General features: G+C 45.8%; 1 protein-coding gene across 3 annotated transcripts in view; it reads left to right on the top strand.

Annotated features, from left to right (window-relative positions):
* The window catches only part of PHF12 (PHD finger protein 12), a 39,971-nt gene that overhangs the window by 19,402 nt on the left and 2,403 nt on the right, over window positions 1–18,166 (top strand). For all 3 annotated transcript variants that reach the window (XM_049859595.1, XM_049859594.1, XM_049859596.1), the window contains 10 exons: window positions 2,116–2,188; window positions 4,811–5,204; window positions 6,602–6,722; window positions 7,919–8,051; window positions 9,827–9,991; window positions 12,710–12,868; window positions 13,446–14,241; window positions 15,452–15,577; window positions 16,324–16,467; window positions 17,370–17,468. In XM_049859595.1, coding sequence (XP_049715552.1) covers window positions 2,116–2,188; window positions 4,811–5,204; window positions 6,602–6,722; window positions 7,919–8,051; window positions 9,827–9,991; window positions 12,710–12,868; window positions 13,446–14,241; window positions 15,452–15,577; window positions 16,324–16,467; window positions 17,370–17,468 — 2,210 coding nt within the window. The remainder of the gene's footprint in view (window positions 1–2,115; window positions 2,189–4,810; window positions 5,205–6,601; window positions 6,723–7,918; window positions 8,052–9,826; window positions 9,992–12,709; window positions 12,869–13,445; window positions 14,242–15,451; window positions 15,578–16,323; window positions 16,468–17,369; window positions 17,469–18,166) is intronic.

Below are 18,166 nucleotides of genomic sequence, written 5' to 3' on the forward strand. Positions count from 1 at the left end.
TCCTCCAGGGCCTGGAGACTTGTTCCAGTGAGCCAATGTACCTCCAATTTTCTGCTTCCTGTTAAGTACCCTCCTGAGATTCCACCAAGGAAACAAGGAGGAAGGGAAGCAATGAGCTGCGAGGGCTTGGTAGACATCCTGACACGTATATTGAGGGCTCCAGGAAAGCGCAGCAAAGCAGGAGCCAAGAAAATTTGCCAAGCCAAGTGCCGTTTTAGATAGAAAGAGTAAAGCAGCCTCTCTCTAAACCCTGACATTTAAAAGAGAGTCCTTGTCTATACCAAAAACCTATTGCCACTGAGTCAATTCAGACTCATAGCAACCCTGTAGGGCAGAGAAGAACTGCCCCCTAGGGTTTCCAAGGAGCTGCTGGTAGATTCAAACTCCTGACCTTTTGGTTAGCAGCTGAGCCCTTAACTTGTTTATATAACCCTCAAGTATTTTTTGCATATTTCTCACATTTTTTGAAAAAAAGTTTTCTCCTTGCCATTCCAAACAGGTGACTCCCAAAGAAGAAAGGTAGGAATTTCTTAAACATAAAGGTAGCCTTATACTGATAGAATTGCTTTTCAAACTTCGGTGTTCAGGAGACTTACCCTGAGGGCTTGCTAAACAGAGATTGCTGAGCCTACCTCCCAGTGTTTCTGAGAGCTTCCCCAGATGATACTGATGCTTCTGGTTCAGGGATCACACTTTGAGAGCCACTGCTTTATAGGCATTATAAATGGCCCTCCCAAGGATTTAAAAAAGTCTCATTGCAGCTCTTGGTATAACCTTAATGGAAATCACTGACCTGGAAGATAAGACCCAGCCCTACACAGCACTAAATTTGATTCAGTATTGATTCACTGAGCGACTACTGTGTGTACAACTGTTTCTGTTATAGAAATACAAAGAGGAAAAAAGATTCAGCCCTTGTCTTGGTCCCTCTAATAGAAATAAAAGAATTGCCATCTAAGGCAAAGCATGAGAAGTACCACAAGAGAACTACACCATGCAGTGAAAGTTCCAAGGTATATGAGTAATCTGGAAAGACCTCACGGAGGACCTATGTTCTGGTTATCTATTGCTATATAACAAACTACCCCAAAACTCAGTGGCTTAAAACAGAAACCAGTTATTATCTCTCATAATTCTGAGAGTTGACTGGGCTCAGCTGGTTGGTTTTTCTGCTCCACGTGTTATTGAATGGGACTGCACTCATTTGGAGGCTCAACTGAGCTGAAGTGTCCAAGATGGCACCTTTAGGTATAGTAGGTGGTGTCGGCTGTTGGCTTGGAATTCAGCTGAAGCTATTGATTGGAGCGCCTCAGGTCTCCTCCATGTGGCCTCTCACAGCATGATGGCAGGGCTCTGAGATGGAACATTCCAAGCACGTAAAAATGAAATCTGCAGATCGCTTAAGACCCAGCCTTAGAAGTTTCAACTTTGTCACCTCTATTGCATTCTGTTATTCAAAGCAAGTCACAGAGCAAGCCCAATCCAAGAGGAAGGAAATGACCCTACCTCTGGATGGGAGAAATAGCAAAGAGTTTGTAGTTGTCTTTAATCCACCATAAGCTGATTGAGGCAGCCCTTAAAGGATGAATGGGGTTTTGACGAGCATAGCTTTCTAGAGGAAGGGTGTTCTAGAGGAAGAAATAGCAAGCCATCAATTTGACTATGGAGAAAGCTATATGAAGGGGGTCCAAGAAGATGAAATGGGACCATATTTCACAGGCCTTTGAACATCAGATGGAAGCTTGGACTCAAACATACAGACTTTGAAAAGAATGTGGAGGATCTATCAGTAGTTTTGTTAGCATGGTACAGACTTGGGGAATGCCCCTAAAACTCAGGGCCTCACACTAGTGCTTAATACCTTTTCCTGTGAGCCCAGTGTTAAGAGCTTTGGATCTGGCTTTTTCTAAGGTGTGGGAAGGAATGCTCACTCCCTGGGTTATTCTAAATGGGGCTGAGTGAGCGTTTTGAAGGATGACAGAACCCTAGCTGTGCTGCAGGACTGGCCAGATAGGGGCTTAGGAACATGCAGCTTTATGCCAGACCTAGCTGTGTTTCTTCCCGCTACATCAAAAGGTTAGTTACTTAGTCTTGCCCTTGTCTTTTCCCCCACAGTAACCCTCCACTGAGTGAAGAGATGTTGCCTCCTGGGGAGTGGATGTGTCACCGGTGCACTGTTCGCCGAAAGGTAATAATGCTGCTTTTTGAAGACTTTGCTCAGAATGCCAGATCTAGAGCGCTGATATTCTAGAGCTAAGACAGCCTGGCCCTGAAGGCATTTTTGTCCCTTCTTATCTCTTCCACCCCTGGAATCACCCCCCGTCTCCCCATGGTGACTGTTTGGAATCCAGTAGGGCCTAAAAATCCAAACATGGGCTGCCAAAATGGGCAGAAGAGTTGTCTTAATTGACTGAGACATGTTCAATCACTAGTGACAAGAGTAGTCTGATCTTCTGATAGTGGCCTGAACGTGGCAGCCACCTCCATACTTGAAACTGGCTGAAGAAAAAGGCTGCTTCTCAAGCTTGATTAAAAAAAGGATTTCCCTCACCTCAAGGCAAATAAGTTGCAACTATCCAGAGGCTTGGCCAGGTATGGGATTGAGAGGACTTTAAACCCAGTTGTACCTCAGGTTGCCTAATCTCTCTTGAGTTCCCCTTCACTTAGCCTTAATAATTCAGTACTGGCTTTGAGAATGTGGCTCTTTATTTTCTATTTTGAGAATTTTTGTGGGGTGCAAAAGCTGAATTCTCTCTTATCACAAAAAGAAGTAGATGTGTTTCCACCCAGATTAGGAGAGACCCAACCCTCAAATTATAGGCTGTAGATTAGGATTTGTCTGTGAATTATAAACCAGCATCACCCCTCCCACACACACACACACACACACACACACACACACACACACACACACACACACACAACTTCTACCCTAAGTATACTCTGAGCAACTTTCCTTTGTTGTGACATCACCTCTGTTTTTCTGGCCCCTGTACATGATGTCACAATGAATGATGACTTCCCTAGTTGCAGAAACAGGATGAGGAGATGATTCAGAGATTGTGGTTTGTGTGTGTAACAGTCTTCAGCCTTTAAGAAAGAAGGTAAATAGTTAGGCAGACATTATTTTTCAAGTATGTGCTCAGGGTTCCTATTAAGAAGCAAGCCAAAGCCAAGCCAACCACCTAACCACAGCTGCAGTTCGATTTCTCCTAAAATCCACAAACCAGCTGTCCTCCAGCCTGTCCATCTTCCAGTGATCCCTTTCTGTGCATCCTCAATTAGATTAGAGCATGGCCCGTTATTCAGGCACCTGCCAGCCTGGAGGTCTTTCAGAAACTTCCCACTCAAATAAGTTGGACCTGAAAGGGTTGAGAAGAGCTGAAGGGAAAGAGGCGAAGCCAGGACAAAGGGGTGGAGAAAAGGAACTGGCGTTATTTTAGTGCCCATTTTATGCCAGGTATTTTACTTATGTTATCGTTTTATCCATATAGCTATCTGTGGGTACAGGTAATCATATCTCTGTTTTAGAAATGAAGAAACTGAGGCTCAGAAATGTAGAGTAACTTCCCCAAGAGCTCAAAAGAATTGACAGAGCCAATATTTGAACCAAGTTCTACCTTGCTCCAAAGCTCTATCATCTGTTCATCAGTTCACTAGAAGCAGAGCTACGTGCTGGGGATTATAGTATGTCTTTCTCTAACAGTGTGCTTCTTCTGACCGGCTCTCACATGGACCACTTTGGAATCCAATCCCAAATCTGCTTTTTCTACCACCACCACTGCCTGTTCTCTGGCCTCCTGTAGTTACTAAAGTAGATTGAAATGATACATTCTGTGGGCCTCATCAACCTCTGATGTTTAGGTCCTACCTTAATTCCTAGTGGACAGTAGAACTTCCCCAGCTTAGCGTCATCCCTTCATATATGTGACCCACTTTATCCCTACCATATCCCTGACAGGAAGAGAGCTGAGGTTTTTTACTAGTCTCACTTTATAGACGGAGAAATTCCTGCCTACCAGCCTGAGTCGCCCAAGGTGAGAGGGGATCCCTGGCAGAACTGGGACAAGATTACAGGTTTTCTGACTGGAAACCAGTGTTAAACCCTCATTCAATCATTCTGTTTGGAGTCCTGGAGGAAAATATATTTTATTAGTCATCCAGTCCTATCCAGTACATTTAGTCTTTTTCATTTCTCCACCTTCCTATTCTAAGAGGTAGCATTTTCAGAGTTCTGGTTAAACTTGAAACATTGATAGCCACCATCCTTGGACATCATGATTGCTGGAGTGCCTGTCCCCCTCCTCTTTGTAGCAAAGCTACCTTCCTTGTCAGCACCCTGCCTCCCAGTACAGGGAGCTCTACCTGGTTCTTTTCTTTTACCTTTGCTTTTGCAGACTATCTTTACTTTGAACAAAGGTTTAAAAACCATTCAGAAGGTCAGGATGCTCTAAGGCAGCCTCCAGGTGCAGACCTGTGTGTGTTATTGAATAAGTTTATGCTCACTGTGTTAACTTTTTAGCCCTCTGTACTTCACGTTAAGATGTTGTGCGTCACGTGCTGAGTTAGAGTAAATGGTGTGTAATTGTTTCTAACTTCTCATATTTTTTGGTGATTTCCTTCCTGGAAACATTATCCAGCTATAGTTTTGTCAGCTTTAATAGACCAGTGTTCCATTCCCAGGTGGATGATTCTATGATATGTTAGGGTTTTTCATAGTTTTGGTTAGTGGTCTAGCAGGACTTTGTAGCATCCATCTCTTTCTGTTTTGTGGCACTTGTATGATGGGCCCACCTGTTCATTTGCACAGAAACGAGAGCAGAAAAAGGAGCTGGGCCATGTCAATGGACTGGTGGACAAATCTGGCAAACGGACTACATCCCCCAGCAGTGACACTGACTTGTTGGACAGATCAGCTAGCAAAACTGAACTCAAGGCCATTGCCCATGCCCGGATCCTGGAGAGGAGGGCCAGCCGGCCTGGCACACCCACATCCAACGCCAGCACAGAGACCCCCACCTCTGAGCAGAACGACATGGACGAGGACATCATTGATGTGGACGAGGAGCCAGTAGCAGCAGAGCCGGACTATGTGCAGCCCCAGCTGAGGCGGCCTTTTGAGCTGCTGATTGCTGCTGCCATGGAGCGGAACCCCACCCAATTTCAGTTGCCCAATGAACTGACTTGTACCACTGCACTACCAGGTTAGCCAAACCATCGCATCTCCTCCCCCACTCCAGCTTCCCCAAAGGATTATCGTCCAGCTAAAAGGCAGTGCTGCCTGCAGGGTCACTGTCCTTGTAGCCGCTGTCTCAACTTCCTGTTCTTAGTTCTGCCTGGAGAGACCTTTGAAGGTTTTAGCTGTTACAGTGCTCGTTCTGTTTTCCATTTTCTGAGTTCTAAACTCCTTTCTCCGCCACTTGCCGGTACTCATTTTTTAAATAGGTAATACATCCACAGAGTTCAAAAATCAAAACACATGAAAAAACTTAACAATGAAAAGTTTCCCTCTCACTTCTGCCTGCCATCTGTCTAGCTTCCACTCCCTACCCCTCACAGATGAGCACTGTTTGGTTCTTGTGTATACTTGTAGAATTTCTTTGTGGAGATATAAGTAAATGCAGATACATGGCTTGTATGTCCCCTTTTATTTAAACAAAAATAGCATACTTATTTTTTGTTGCTATTGCAATTTTACTTTTTTTAATGATATATTTGCCGATTCAACATTTTTCAGGTGTACAGTTTAGTGATGTCAATTAAAAATAGCATACTACTTGCTATACTACTTTTTTCACTTATGCTCTAGAGACCTTTCCATATTAATATAGAATTTCCTCAGTTTTTTTTTTTAAATGATTGCATACTAGTCCGTTATACCGATGTTCCATAATTTATTTAACCAGTTTCCTATTAATAGACATTTAGGTTATTCCCAATATTTTGTTATTACAGACAATTCTTCAGGGAATAACTTTGTAAATACATCATTGTACACATGTAGGAGTGTATCTGTCACATGAATTCATAATAGAGTTGCTGGGTCAAAAGTTACATGGGGTTATAGTTTTAATATAGCACTGCCCTGCTCTTTTTTTTAAATAAATCATCGTAACTTCTGCTTGATAATATGAATCTAATAGACACTATTTTCTTTTCCCAGACAAAGATAAATTGTAAGGCTTAAGAAGCCTACTGGTCAGTAGGATGTATATAGAATCAAAGCTTTTCTCATTTCTGTAAAAATATGGTGAAATTGTAGTCTTCTCCGTAGTCCTCTCCCCAGAATAGTTCTCTGTTGGGCATTTATATTTTTTAGGTTGCCAATATTTAAGCTACATTCCTGACTACTTTATGCTGCAAAGCATCAAAATGTATTTCTGCCGGAGAGCAAGTGACTTTTCTGAACATGTAGTTCTAACTTATGTCTTATCTTCCCTTCTCATTCTTCTTTCTCACTTAAAATCAGAAAGAGGTCCATGACCACTCCATGGCACATGCTTTTGCTAAGATCTGTTTCTTTTACTTACTGTTGTTTTCATATCCCAGGCTACGAACTCTGAAGTGGGGAATAGTTCAGCACCACCGTTTTCTTTTCTAGGTTCTAGCAAGAGGAGAAGAAAAGAGGAGACTACAGGGAAAAATGTTAAGAAGACACAACACGAGTTAGATCACAATGGTCTTGTTCCCTTACCCGTCAAAGTCTGCTTCACGTGTAACAGGTATTTTTCTTCCATACCTAGGGGTTCTCCCTCAAATTCAGCAAATGATGATTTTTCTGTCTTCCTTCTCCTCTTCTAAACCATGTGTGGTAAATGTTGATAACCCATATTCTAATAGTGCGAGGGCACAGAGGCTGACTAACTGACCAGAGCTTTGAATGTCTTAACACATTCTGTGAAGAATCTCAGTACATAGAAACTAGTTTACTATGTTTGTAGAGGCTAAAATGAGAGGAATTGGGCTTAAACTGAAGCATAAGATATTTAGCTAGCAGGAAGAACTCTAGCCAGTGGGACACAAGTCCCTAGAAAAAGTAGAGTTTTTAAATCACTAAAAATGAGTTTAATAGTAGTACAAGTATCCATGGTGTGTATAGGACTGGATGACTTCCACAAGCCTCTTGGCTGCCCAGTTGTATCCTCCTTGGGACATTGGTTTCCTTCAGATTGGACCTCCTCAACGATGGGAACCAGCTGCTTCAATTACTGAAGCTAGACTTACTGGCTTGGGTGTATTAAAAGGACTGTATATTATGAACAGGGCAAGATAGCAAGAGAAAATCGTTATCAAAAAGATACCAGAAGCTATAAGGAACTAGATGGTAGCACACCAGAACCCTGAGCCAGGCCCAGACTGTGGCATTCAGCGCATCTCAGGGACCCAAGGAGTGTCATGGTTACAAGTCATTGGCATTTGCTCAAGCCCCTTTCCTTGAACCATGCTTACATGAACACGATACAAAATCCTTTTCCCAGCACACTACTCCTTGGCAGATTGCCAGTTTTGCCAAGTGCTTCATGCGGAAATGTTTTCTCACTGTGGTTAAGAAGAAAGGTTGCTGGTGATTTTTTTAAATGAGGTAGTTGCTCTCTTTTTTGAGTAGTAGGAAGATGAGAGCAAAGTTGACTGTCTTCCCATGGTGGGTATTGAGCATTGATCATTTCTGCCCTGACAACCACTTTGGCTATACTCTAAATAAACATTCACTTCCCAAAAAGACACATTTGTCTTAGGAGAGAGAATAATGAAGAGCCTGGTAGTAGCCCCCAACTTCAGTCATCAGTGATCTTGAGTGTAACTAAATCACTAGGCGAGGAGGAGGTTAGGGTTGACAAGGGGAGGCTGTTTCACAGTGCACAGTTGGTTTGAATTCCCCCATATTGCCCCAGAAATGGCCTACATCTCTTCTTTGCAGGAGCTGCCGCGTGGCCCCTCTCATCCAGTGTGACTATTGCCCCCTCCTGTTCCACATGGACTGCCTCGAGCCGCCGCTCACTGCCATGCCTCTGGGCAGATGGATGTGTCCGAATCACATCGAACATGTGGTGGTAAGTACAGTAGCGTGCATTCAGTACTCTATAGGCACAGCTGGGCAGGGACTGATTCAGTAGAAAGCATATTAAGGGCAGCTTTGTGCCAGAGTTCACTCATCTCTCAGATACTGGCTTCTGCAGACCATCCTACTCAATTCCAATTATCTTGACATACCTCAGCTGTGCATTATTTGTTTCCATATTTTCCTACCTCTTATTTTTAGAAGGAACAAACTAATTCTAAAATATTCTCAAATCTCAGGAATTAGCACTGGCTATGGTAACTTCTCTGGTTTGAAGCATTAACATGGATAATGGTATCCTAGGCAGTCATTCATTTATTGAATACCTAATGTGTCCCAGGCACCAGATGAGACTCTTCCCCTTCTCGTGCTTTAATTCTTTATAACCACCTTGTGCTGATGGCGCATAATAGGTGTTGAATAAGTAACCTGATGAATGAATGAACGATGCAAGGATCCTATTATTTTATCTCCCACGAGTCTGGGCACATTTTCTAGACTGCTTCCTGGGGCTAGAACAGAGCTGTAGTTTGTTACTTCCAAAAGAGGTTTAAGATGTCTCCTTACGGGCAGTTGGAATAGTCATTCACAAGTCAGTCACAAGGTTGACTGGAAGAGGCTTCAGGCAGAGGAGCTCCCTCACAAGAGAACCCTTTCCAGTGAAACAGGTTGCTGCCTATGATCTGTTATCTGTTCTATGGCAGTAACTATGGAATGACTGCTGGCCTCTAAACATGGCAGTGTGGCCCCAGCCCCTGAGGCGAGGGAACCTCAGTTAGGGACTTGCACACGTGGAATAGAAAACTTGCTTTGCATTCTTATTTTGGCTAATGCTGCTCAGGAAGGTTTAGCTAGGAGAAATCTTCTCTTCGAGGCTCAACATCAGAGTATCTTGTTTTGCCTTCTGCTGAAAGAACAAACGGGACATGAGCAGTCTACCCAAGTATGAATCTTAGAGAGTAGCTCTCCAGCAGATGAGAAATCGTTAATTTGGTGATTTTTTTTTATTACAGCTTAGGAGTTAATCCCTAATTTACTAATTAGGAAGCTGCTACAGTAGATCCTTTCTTAATTAGAGTAGGAGACCAAATGTAGAGAGAAGAATGGCAAAATCTCCATATGCCTTTCGTATGCCTCTGCAGGGATGCTTTTCTTCCCTCCACTTGGCATCTAAAAACAACCCAAGGCTTCCCTACCTATAGAGGAAAATAATGATATCCAGGTGGGCTCACTAACGTTCTCTGGTACCACGGAGTAGAAACAGGACAGGGCTCACAGGATACTGGTGCCGACTCCAGTTGTCAGCCACTCTCCTTCTTATATAGGAGATAGTCCTACTTCCTGTAAGAGAGTCCCGTGCTAGAGGGGGAGTCTGGGTCTATTGAGGGCCAAGGCCTGGGTCTCCTAAAACATGTATTGCTTTTGGTTACCCGACAAAGGGTGTTCTGACTTGGAACAGAAGGCTGTCGAGGGCTGAATTTGGAAGGGCACTTCTTGGCTTAGTCTCTATTTCCTTTCCCCTCAGACCTCTCTAGGGGATAGGAATATACTAGCTTCTCCCCGCTGGATTTGGTCAGGGCTGAGGAAGAGTCTCAGACATTTTCCCTTGCTCTCTGACAACATCCTAGCGCCCCCCCCCGCCCCCGCCCGACTGAAGGAACACATTTGACTAAGGGCTTCTATTTTTCAAACCTAGAAAATGGGGCTGGTGATGGGGGGATGGGCACTTGGAAGCTCACTGCAGGAGTGTGTCTGTTTTGTCCCTAGCTGAACCAGAAGAATATGACACTGAGCAATCGGTGCCAGGTATTTGACCGTTTCCAGGACACCATTTCACAGCATGTCGTCAAAGTGGACTTCCTGAACCGAATCCACAAGAAACACCCTCCTAACCGCCGTGTGCTCCAGTCGGTCAAAAGAAGGAGTTTGAAGGTGAGTCACAAACTAGTGCAGGCAGGATAGTGCTCTCTGAGTGCCTTTGTGGGATAAGAAGAGGATCATTGTCCCAATTTTTTAGGTGGAAACCGACACTCCTGAGATTTGTCTGTGGTGTCTCAGAAAGTAATGGATGTGACCGTACGTTTTCATGCTTGAGGTAGTGATCAGGATTGTGAGGGCCAAAGCCCAAACTGGCCTTTGGACTCTGTAAGCCTCTAGTTCTCCTGAGAATAAGCACCCTTTGGCCCAGCCCACTGAACCCAGGTGTGATCTGCTGTTACTGTCCCCTTGCCTGGTGCTCATCTTGTCTGTTACCTGTTACTGTAGGCGGCCCCTGTCCCAGAGCTCTCTGCTGAGGTGAAGTAGGAGTGATTAAACCGAAAGAGCCATGTGGAAAGTGAGGAGCTATTCCCAGCCAAGGAACTTAATAGGAAAATGTTCAAGAGAGAGTTAAATCTGGTTTTTTTTGTGGCTGCTATTAATGTGTCACCAATGACCCAAATTATGGTGTTGCCGTAATAATACCTAATGTTTGTATGCACTTTACAGGTTCTAGTGTGTCCACAAAGATTTCCTTTGTTGAAAACCATTGGTGGTGGTGAAGACGAGAACATTTCTCCTAGGCTATTCAGACTCCTCATTCAGTTAACCTAGAGAGTCCGGCAGTATATACCCATATATAAACTTGCAAATAAATTGATTTTTCTCTTTTGAAATAACCCTCTCAGATACTTTTGTGTCAGTAAAAACCAGCAATTCACAAATATGGCCACTTGATGGCAGCCACACTTTAAACCCTCCTGTCATTTGCAGTGAATGTCAGCGATAGCAAGATGTTAACTGTTGGAAATTGTGTAACAGACTCTTAACTGCATAAATATTTATACTTACATAGAAACACAAGCTTTCCAAAATTGAGGTATTTTAGTTTGGAGATAGGGGAAATTGGAGGTGTCAAACCTCAGTTAAACAGATGTAAAAGTATCCAGGCTGTAGAATTCCATTGTGTAGATTTGGAAGAGATCTTGGCTGCTGGAGTGAACAGGCCAGGGATCTTGATGAAATTTCCCTCTGATTTTATGGTACTCTTCTCTTTTTTTAATAGTTCTCCATATTTAAGGGAAATTCAAAAGCACGAATTGCCTAAAAAGCCTTTTGTACTTGGACAGTTTCAGAGTGAAGTGAGGACTGTAGCACCAGAGGACAGTGACAGAGAACTACTCCAGCTCTCTCTTAGAACATTGGCCTTTATCTTTGATGCATAACAATACAGGCTAAAAGCTGCTAAGAACTTGATATCTTCACCAGAGGCTCCTCTTCCACCTACCCCTTTACTCTCCTCCAAGGAAGAGCCTTAGACCAGCCCACTGCTTGTCCTTCCCCCTCCCATGCCTGAGTCAGCTCAGAGAAGCCCATAGCGGCAGCTAACACTGTTGTGGTGATGACTCTCAATTCCATATTCTCTGCCTTTCTCCTCGTACCAGATTCATATCTGCCTGCCTGTCCCACAGATACCTCAGTCTCAGTGTGTCCAACCAAAAGTCTTCTGCCCCTCCAAATCTGTTCCTCTTCCTATATTTCCTATTTCAGTTAATGACAGTGATCTCTACTCAGCCCCTCAAGGCAAAATTCTAGGAACCACTTTCAGCTCCTCTTCCCCTATCTTCTGTAAACCCTTGGTCACCAAATCTGTTGATTCTCCAAGTGTTTTCCAAATCCACTAAATATTTCCAGTCTGTATGTTACATGTTGCTCTCCTACCAGAGATGCCTTCAGTTTATGTCCCTTTGCCTACCTGGAAGTTCCTTTGCAACTTCCAAGTCTCAGCTCAAATATTGCCTTCTCTGTATTATTTATTATAAAATCTTTGCTAATCCCAGCCTCCCTCCCACCCATCCCCAGACAGAAATGAGCACATTTCTCTATTTTTTTTATAGCACCTTAGACATGCCTCTCTTCTAGAACCCATTATATTGTATTGTAATGTTTGTGTGTTTATCTCCCCACTAGACTGTGAGCTCTTTGAGAGCAAGGCTTACGTTTTATTCACCTCTGGATCACTAGGACTTGGCACAGTACCTAGACTCAGGAGGTGCTCAATAAATGGTGGTTGAATGTATGAATGACTCTTGCTTGTGTGGCTGTTTCATTCTTAACATGGTGTGATTCAGAGTTTGTCTTCTGTTTTTGTGCAACAAAGAGGTCTTCAATTGTTTCATGAGTCATGAATGAATGGATGAAGAAAACTAATATTGATTGAATGCTTCTCATGAGCCAGGCATTAGGCTGGCATTTTGACAGTGAATGTGACCTCATTTAACTTCTGACCTCTCAGTTGTTGCTCACCCACCTCCCAAACTTGGCACTGAGCAATAGAAGCGTAGAATACCACTCGGAAGTCCCGTCGAGTGTCAGTCTTCCGTGGAACTTATTCAGGTCAAAAGCAGAAGCCAGCATGCAATAGTTTGTGGATTCTGCAAGCCTGAGACCTTGATTAAGAAAAGTGGGGCCCTGCCTGCTCACCCAGCTCTGGGTCTTCTCAGGCCAGTCGAAGAGATGGGGCACTGAGCAATCGTAGCACACGAGCCTCCTTGTACCCAGAGTGGATGATTCTGGGCATCAGCACCTCAGACAGAACAGCATGGCCAGGGCAGGATCACCTGGACGCATTGGCACTATCTCCCTCTTTTTCCTTTTATCTACCCTGAACAGGTTCCCGATGCTATAAAATCTCAGTACCAGTTTCCACCCCCTCTCATTGCACCCGCGGCCATTCGGGACGGGGAGCTGATCTGCAGTGGGATCCCTGAGGAAACACAGACACACCTTTTGAACTCTGAGCACTTAGCCACCCAGGCAGAGCAGCAAGAGGTGAGTGAAGGCAGGGCCGGGATTCAGATCCAGTGTTCCTTCCATCTCACCATAGCTGTTATTAAAGTAGCCTCAGTGTCATTCCCATCCTCATCTTCCACAGTTCTACTCACCCCAACCCCTAGCCCTCCAAGAGGTAAGTATTTCAGAGAGTACCTCTGACTAAAGTTCTGAAGGCAAGTAAGAAAGACCAGAGTCAGCCAGCCTACTTCTCTCTATCAGTCCCCTAATATACCAGGAGACGGGCAAATCTGTTTTGTAGAACGAGATCAGTAGACCCATAGAGGTTCTGTGACAGCGGTAGACACACAGTAAGGGCTTAGAGGCAGAGCCAGAATGCAGAGCCAGAATGAGAATTCCAGACTGCACTGACCAGGGTGTTGCCTTCTAAGTGTAACAACAAATCTTGCTTGGGAATGGAAATGGAATCCTATTCAGAAGCCTAACATATGCTTTCTGGGCATTCTCAATGGGACCTTGGAAATGGTACTTGGCAGCTCTGCTGTAGGTGTGGCAGGAAAGACCAGCGCCTCCCAGGCCTCTCACCCTCATCTCCTTTCCTCTCCTTCCGTTGCAGTGGCTCTGTAGTGTTGTTGCGCTCCAGTGCAGCATATTGAAACATTTATCTGCTAAGCAGATGCCTTCACATTGGGACTCTGAACAGACAGAGAAGGCTGATATTAAGCCTGTTATTGTGACTGACAGCTCAATCACCACCTCCCTGCAAACAGCTGACAAGGCACCTACCCCTTCCCACTACCCCCTGTCCTGCCCCTCAGGGATTAACACCCAGAATTCCCTGAGCTGCTCTCCACCCCATCAGCCCCCAGCCCTAGAAGACATCAGCTGCAGTTCTTGTGCGGAAAAATCCAAGAAAGCCCCCTGTGGGACTGCCAACGGGCCAGTGAACGCAGAGGTGAAAGTCAATGGCCCACACCTCTACAGCAGCCCCACTGACTCCACAGACCCCCGGCGACTTCCAGGCACCAACACCCCACTACCAGGCCTCTCACATCGGCAAGGCTGGCCCCGGCCCCTCACGCCACCAACGGCTGGGGGGCTTCAGAACCACACCGTCGGCATCATTGTGAAGACAGAGAATGCCACTGGCCCCAGCTCTTGCCCCCAGAGGAGTTTGGTTCCTGTCCCAAGCCTGCCCCCTTCCATTGCCAGCTCTTGTGCCAGCGTTGAGAACACCAGCACTTTGCAAAGAAAGACTGTCCAATCCCAGATAGGACCTCCGTTGACAGATTCAAGGCCACTGGGCTCACCCCCAAATGCCACCCGGGTGCTCACTCCCCCCCAAGCAGCAGGAGACGGTATCTTAGCCACAGGGGCCAACCAACGATTCTGCTCACCAGCACCATCATCAGGTGAGTGCTGCTTATCCTTGGGATGACTTGGGATGGTTTTATGCTCTTCCTAGCATATAACACTTAAGATTCAAAAAACACATCCCGATAACTGCTTCAGAGGATTTTGATCTCTGTACTGTTTGTCTTCCCCCACTTCTGTGATAGAAGGGGAAGCACGTGTTAACTTGTCCCTATTTTATAGGTGGGGCTGCTAAGCCACTGAAAGGATAAGTGATTTCATTAAAGTGGCCTACCAAGTTGGTTGAAGGTTTGAAACTGCAGCCTGGGTCTCCTGAACTCCACCTCACACCTTCCAAACCCAGTTTTCTGCCTGTTTTGTTCCATCACCTTAGAGAAAGGCAGCCTGCTCTCTGGAACAGCTGTGATCAGCCTGAGGTTCTAGGTGATGGCCTCAGTGTTTCATGGTCCACATGGGGACTAGACCCATGCCTGATCCAGACTCTTAGAACCAGCCCATTTGAGGAACTTCCGTGTCAGGGAAACAGGGAGTAGAAAACACCACTGCCTAGGTTGGTCTGCCCAGAAGCTTGCCCTTGGGCCATATGCCAAAGGGAAGTCTCTTAAGTCTCTACTTGGCCTAGTGTGGACTTGCTCTATCAGTTGTCCGTAGTAAGCACTCAGGACCTCGAGGTTGCTGACCCCAGCATCTGAACCAGGTTTCAGATGCTGCTGGAACCCCCTGTGGTCTCTCCTGTCTGAACTGAAGCCGGCCTCCTAGTCAGCTGGGAGTCTCGGTAACCAGGTGACTGTGATTTCTCTGCATGGGGGCCCCTGGTCCCAGGACGGCCCCTACTGTCAGGCTGTTTTTCTCTGATCATCCTTCAGTACCAACCTGGAGATTTTGCACCCTGTGAATCACCCCTCAGTAGGCAGGAGTTGCAGGGGCAGATACCACTTCTTTAGAGTAGAGACAGCAGGGAGGTGGTCATGGCCCAGAGAATGCAGCTACCCACCACTTTCCCCAGAGCAGTAGATTTCACTGGTTTTTGGTACTCTGGAGACTCCAGCGTTCCCGGGTGCGTTGTCGTTCCATCTCCCCTTCCTCACCACACGTTTTTAGCTCTAGGAGTTCCAGAGCCTATGGGTTGAGAATCAAGAAGGGAACATTACCTTGGGTCCGAAACCAGTCCTGTCTCAGCAGTGGGGGATTGGACCGGTGGGTTTCCCTCAGGCGACGTAAGTAACAGTCTTCCTGCTCCGTCCCCAGATGGCAAGGTCAGCCCCGGCACGTTATCCATAGGAAGCGCTTTAACCGTACCCTCTTTCCCAGCCAACTCTACTGCCATGGTGGACCTCACCAGCTCACTTCGAGCGTTTATGGATGTCAATGGAGGTGAGTGAGTGAGCTGCTGCTGTTCACCCAGCTGTTGGGGTGAAAATGCTGCCCTGTGCAGCATTCAGCTCATTTCAGAAAGGGAGAAAAGGGATGCCTGATCTCAGAAGGTTAGGGAAATGGGCATGAGGGGTGTCCCTTTGGGTAGAGGGGTGAGGTAGAAAACAAAACCCCTTCTCCAATTCTGCCTTGTATATAAACCCATAACCTAAGATAAAGGGGGAGCAGAGCCAAGGTGAACCAGTGAGAAGAGACCGAAATCACCTGGATGTGCAGAATAAAATCCCTGGGATCCTTGCTCGCAAAGGAGGGGATCCCCCCCGCCGACACACACCCACACATCTGTGGGAAACTCCCAAAGTCGAGGAGGACAGGGGCAGATATTGATCTCTGGGAATAGAGGATGGGAGGAAAATCCAAGCCTCAATGTCAGACACCCAGGTTCTCCCCACAGACAGGCAAGTAGTTTGTTTTGCTCTGCCTTTTTAGGACTACTTACCTAAAATCAAGCTATCCAGCTGCAGGAGGTATCTACACAGGCTCCTTGGGGTCCATCTGTCACTGATGTTTGGCTAGTGACATGCCTGCCTCTAGATCCCTGTACCATTTTGTACTTTATACTGTTTGAGAAAAAAGTCACTTGGCTGGATTTTAGGAATGCTCAGCTATTTGCCCTCTGACCCTTTTCTACTTCCGCATTCCATTTTCTCCTCAGCTGCTTTTCAATCTTTCTCTTTGGTTAATAGAAATCGAGATAAATATGCTGGACGAGAAGCTGATCAAGTTTCTGGCCTTGCAGAGAATACATCAGCTTTTCCCTTCCCGGGTCCAAGCATCACCAGGCAGTGGCGGGACACATCCACTGGCTTCTGGAGGGCACCACACAGAAGGTGGGCATGCATACACCTGCCATCCCGCCTTCAGATCTCCTCTCTGTGTATGTGATCTCCCCTCTGTGGAGAATCTCAGCTTTCAATATCTGAACCCTCCATGTGTGTTTTAATAGGCTCAATAAAGCACCATGGCTTTTCTTCTCAGAGAGGTGGCAACCACGGCTTTCAAATAGACCTGGGAAAGTCTGCTGTAATTTGCTTTCAAAGGAGTGCACTCTGAGACACAGAAAGCAGCTACAGTACATTTAGTATTTGTGGTATGCTTTCTTTCTCCTCAGTTGCTTTCAGATGTTAGAGGGGTTTCCCAAAAGGGACCTTTTCAAGTTCAAGGTGTGAAACAGACTAACAGTGAGCTAGCCTCCTGGAAATTCTTCCTAAGAGGTTAACTCCACATAGGATATCTGTTTGTGCATTAGCTACCAAGAGTCTTGCTACTCAAAAATGTGGTCTCCAGACCAGCAGCATCACCATCACCTGAGAGCTTATTAGAAATGCAGAGCTCAGGCCCCACCTCAGAAGAGCTCTAGATGATTCGTATGCACATTAAAGTTTGCGAAATTCTGTCCTTGACTCCTGTTTTCCACAGCCTCCTTATGTATCAGCTGGTATATCCCTGAGGAGCTTAAGGAACTGTTGTTGCCTACCCTTGAATTCTCTGACAGTCTTCAAAGATGGTCTCCCTCATCCCATGTTGGAGAGGCTGCGGGGTGGGGAGAGGATGTCTTACCCTGAAGCAGCCAATTCCCAGTGTCAGACGTGAATTTGGAAAGATGAGTGGAATTATTTTCTCCAGGCCATGAGCCAAAGAGAAGAATTGGGAAAATCCAGCTTCTGTTGGTTTACGTTTGGGCCACAGTTTCTGAGTTTCTAAATGATCTATCCCTGTGTTTGGCTTATAGTGCAAAGAAAGGAGATACAGGCCCGAGCTGTGTTCTACCCCCTCTTAGGGTTGGGAGGAGCTGTGAACATGTGCTATCGAACCCTCTACATCGGGACAGGTGAGTCAGCCAGGAAGCTGGGAGAGGTGCTAAATCTGTTTATCCCTAAAAGTCTACACCCCTACCTCAGAGGCTAGACAGGGGAGAGGGAAGCCCTCCAAGCCGAATGGTTTAACCCAGTGGATGTCTGGACAAGGACTAAGAAAGGAGATGGGTGCTTGTCTTCCCTGGCTGAAGTCCTTTTGCTTTGTCTTTGCCCACTGTGGCATCAGGAGGAATGAAAGTCAGCTCTGACTGCTGCTCAGTGAGGCGTCCTAAACACTGCAAGGAAATACCCCCAAGAGAGGGCAAATGCCTCGTCCCTGGAGGTGTTTGGAAAAGTGATGGAGCTCACACCTGGCCAACCGTCAGTTAACCCTGTATCTGGTACAAAAGGACAGACAAATGATGGTCTGAGCCCTTAGCCTAGGGATTTCCCACTCTGTCAGGTGATGTGATTTATAACCCTGTACTCCCATGCTGTATCTTGTGGAGACATCCTGTCTTCTACAGTAGCTCAGAGCTCCCCTTGGGCAGCAGCCACATGTTGTAAAGCAGTCTACTAGCAGGGAGAGTTGTTCTTTAGCAGGAGATTGGAAATGACATCAGTTTTTGTTCAAAAATACAAGGAGAGGGCCCTGGGCTACTTGCCCCTGGAGGTCTCTACTTGCGCCCACCCCAAAGCTGACTCCCTCCCCCCTCACCTCCCCCACACATAC

The sequence above is a fragment of the Elephas maximus genome, chromosome 19, assembly GCF_024166365.1.
Source record: "Elephas maximus indicus isolate mEleMax1 chromosome 19, mEleMax1 primary haplotype, whole genome shotgun sequence".
Classification (NCBI taxonomy): domain Eukaryota; kingdom Metazoa; phylum Chordata; class Mammalia; order Proboscidea; family Elephantidae; genus Elephas; species Elephas maximus.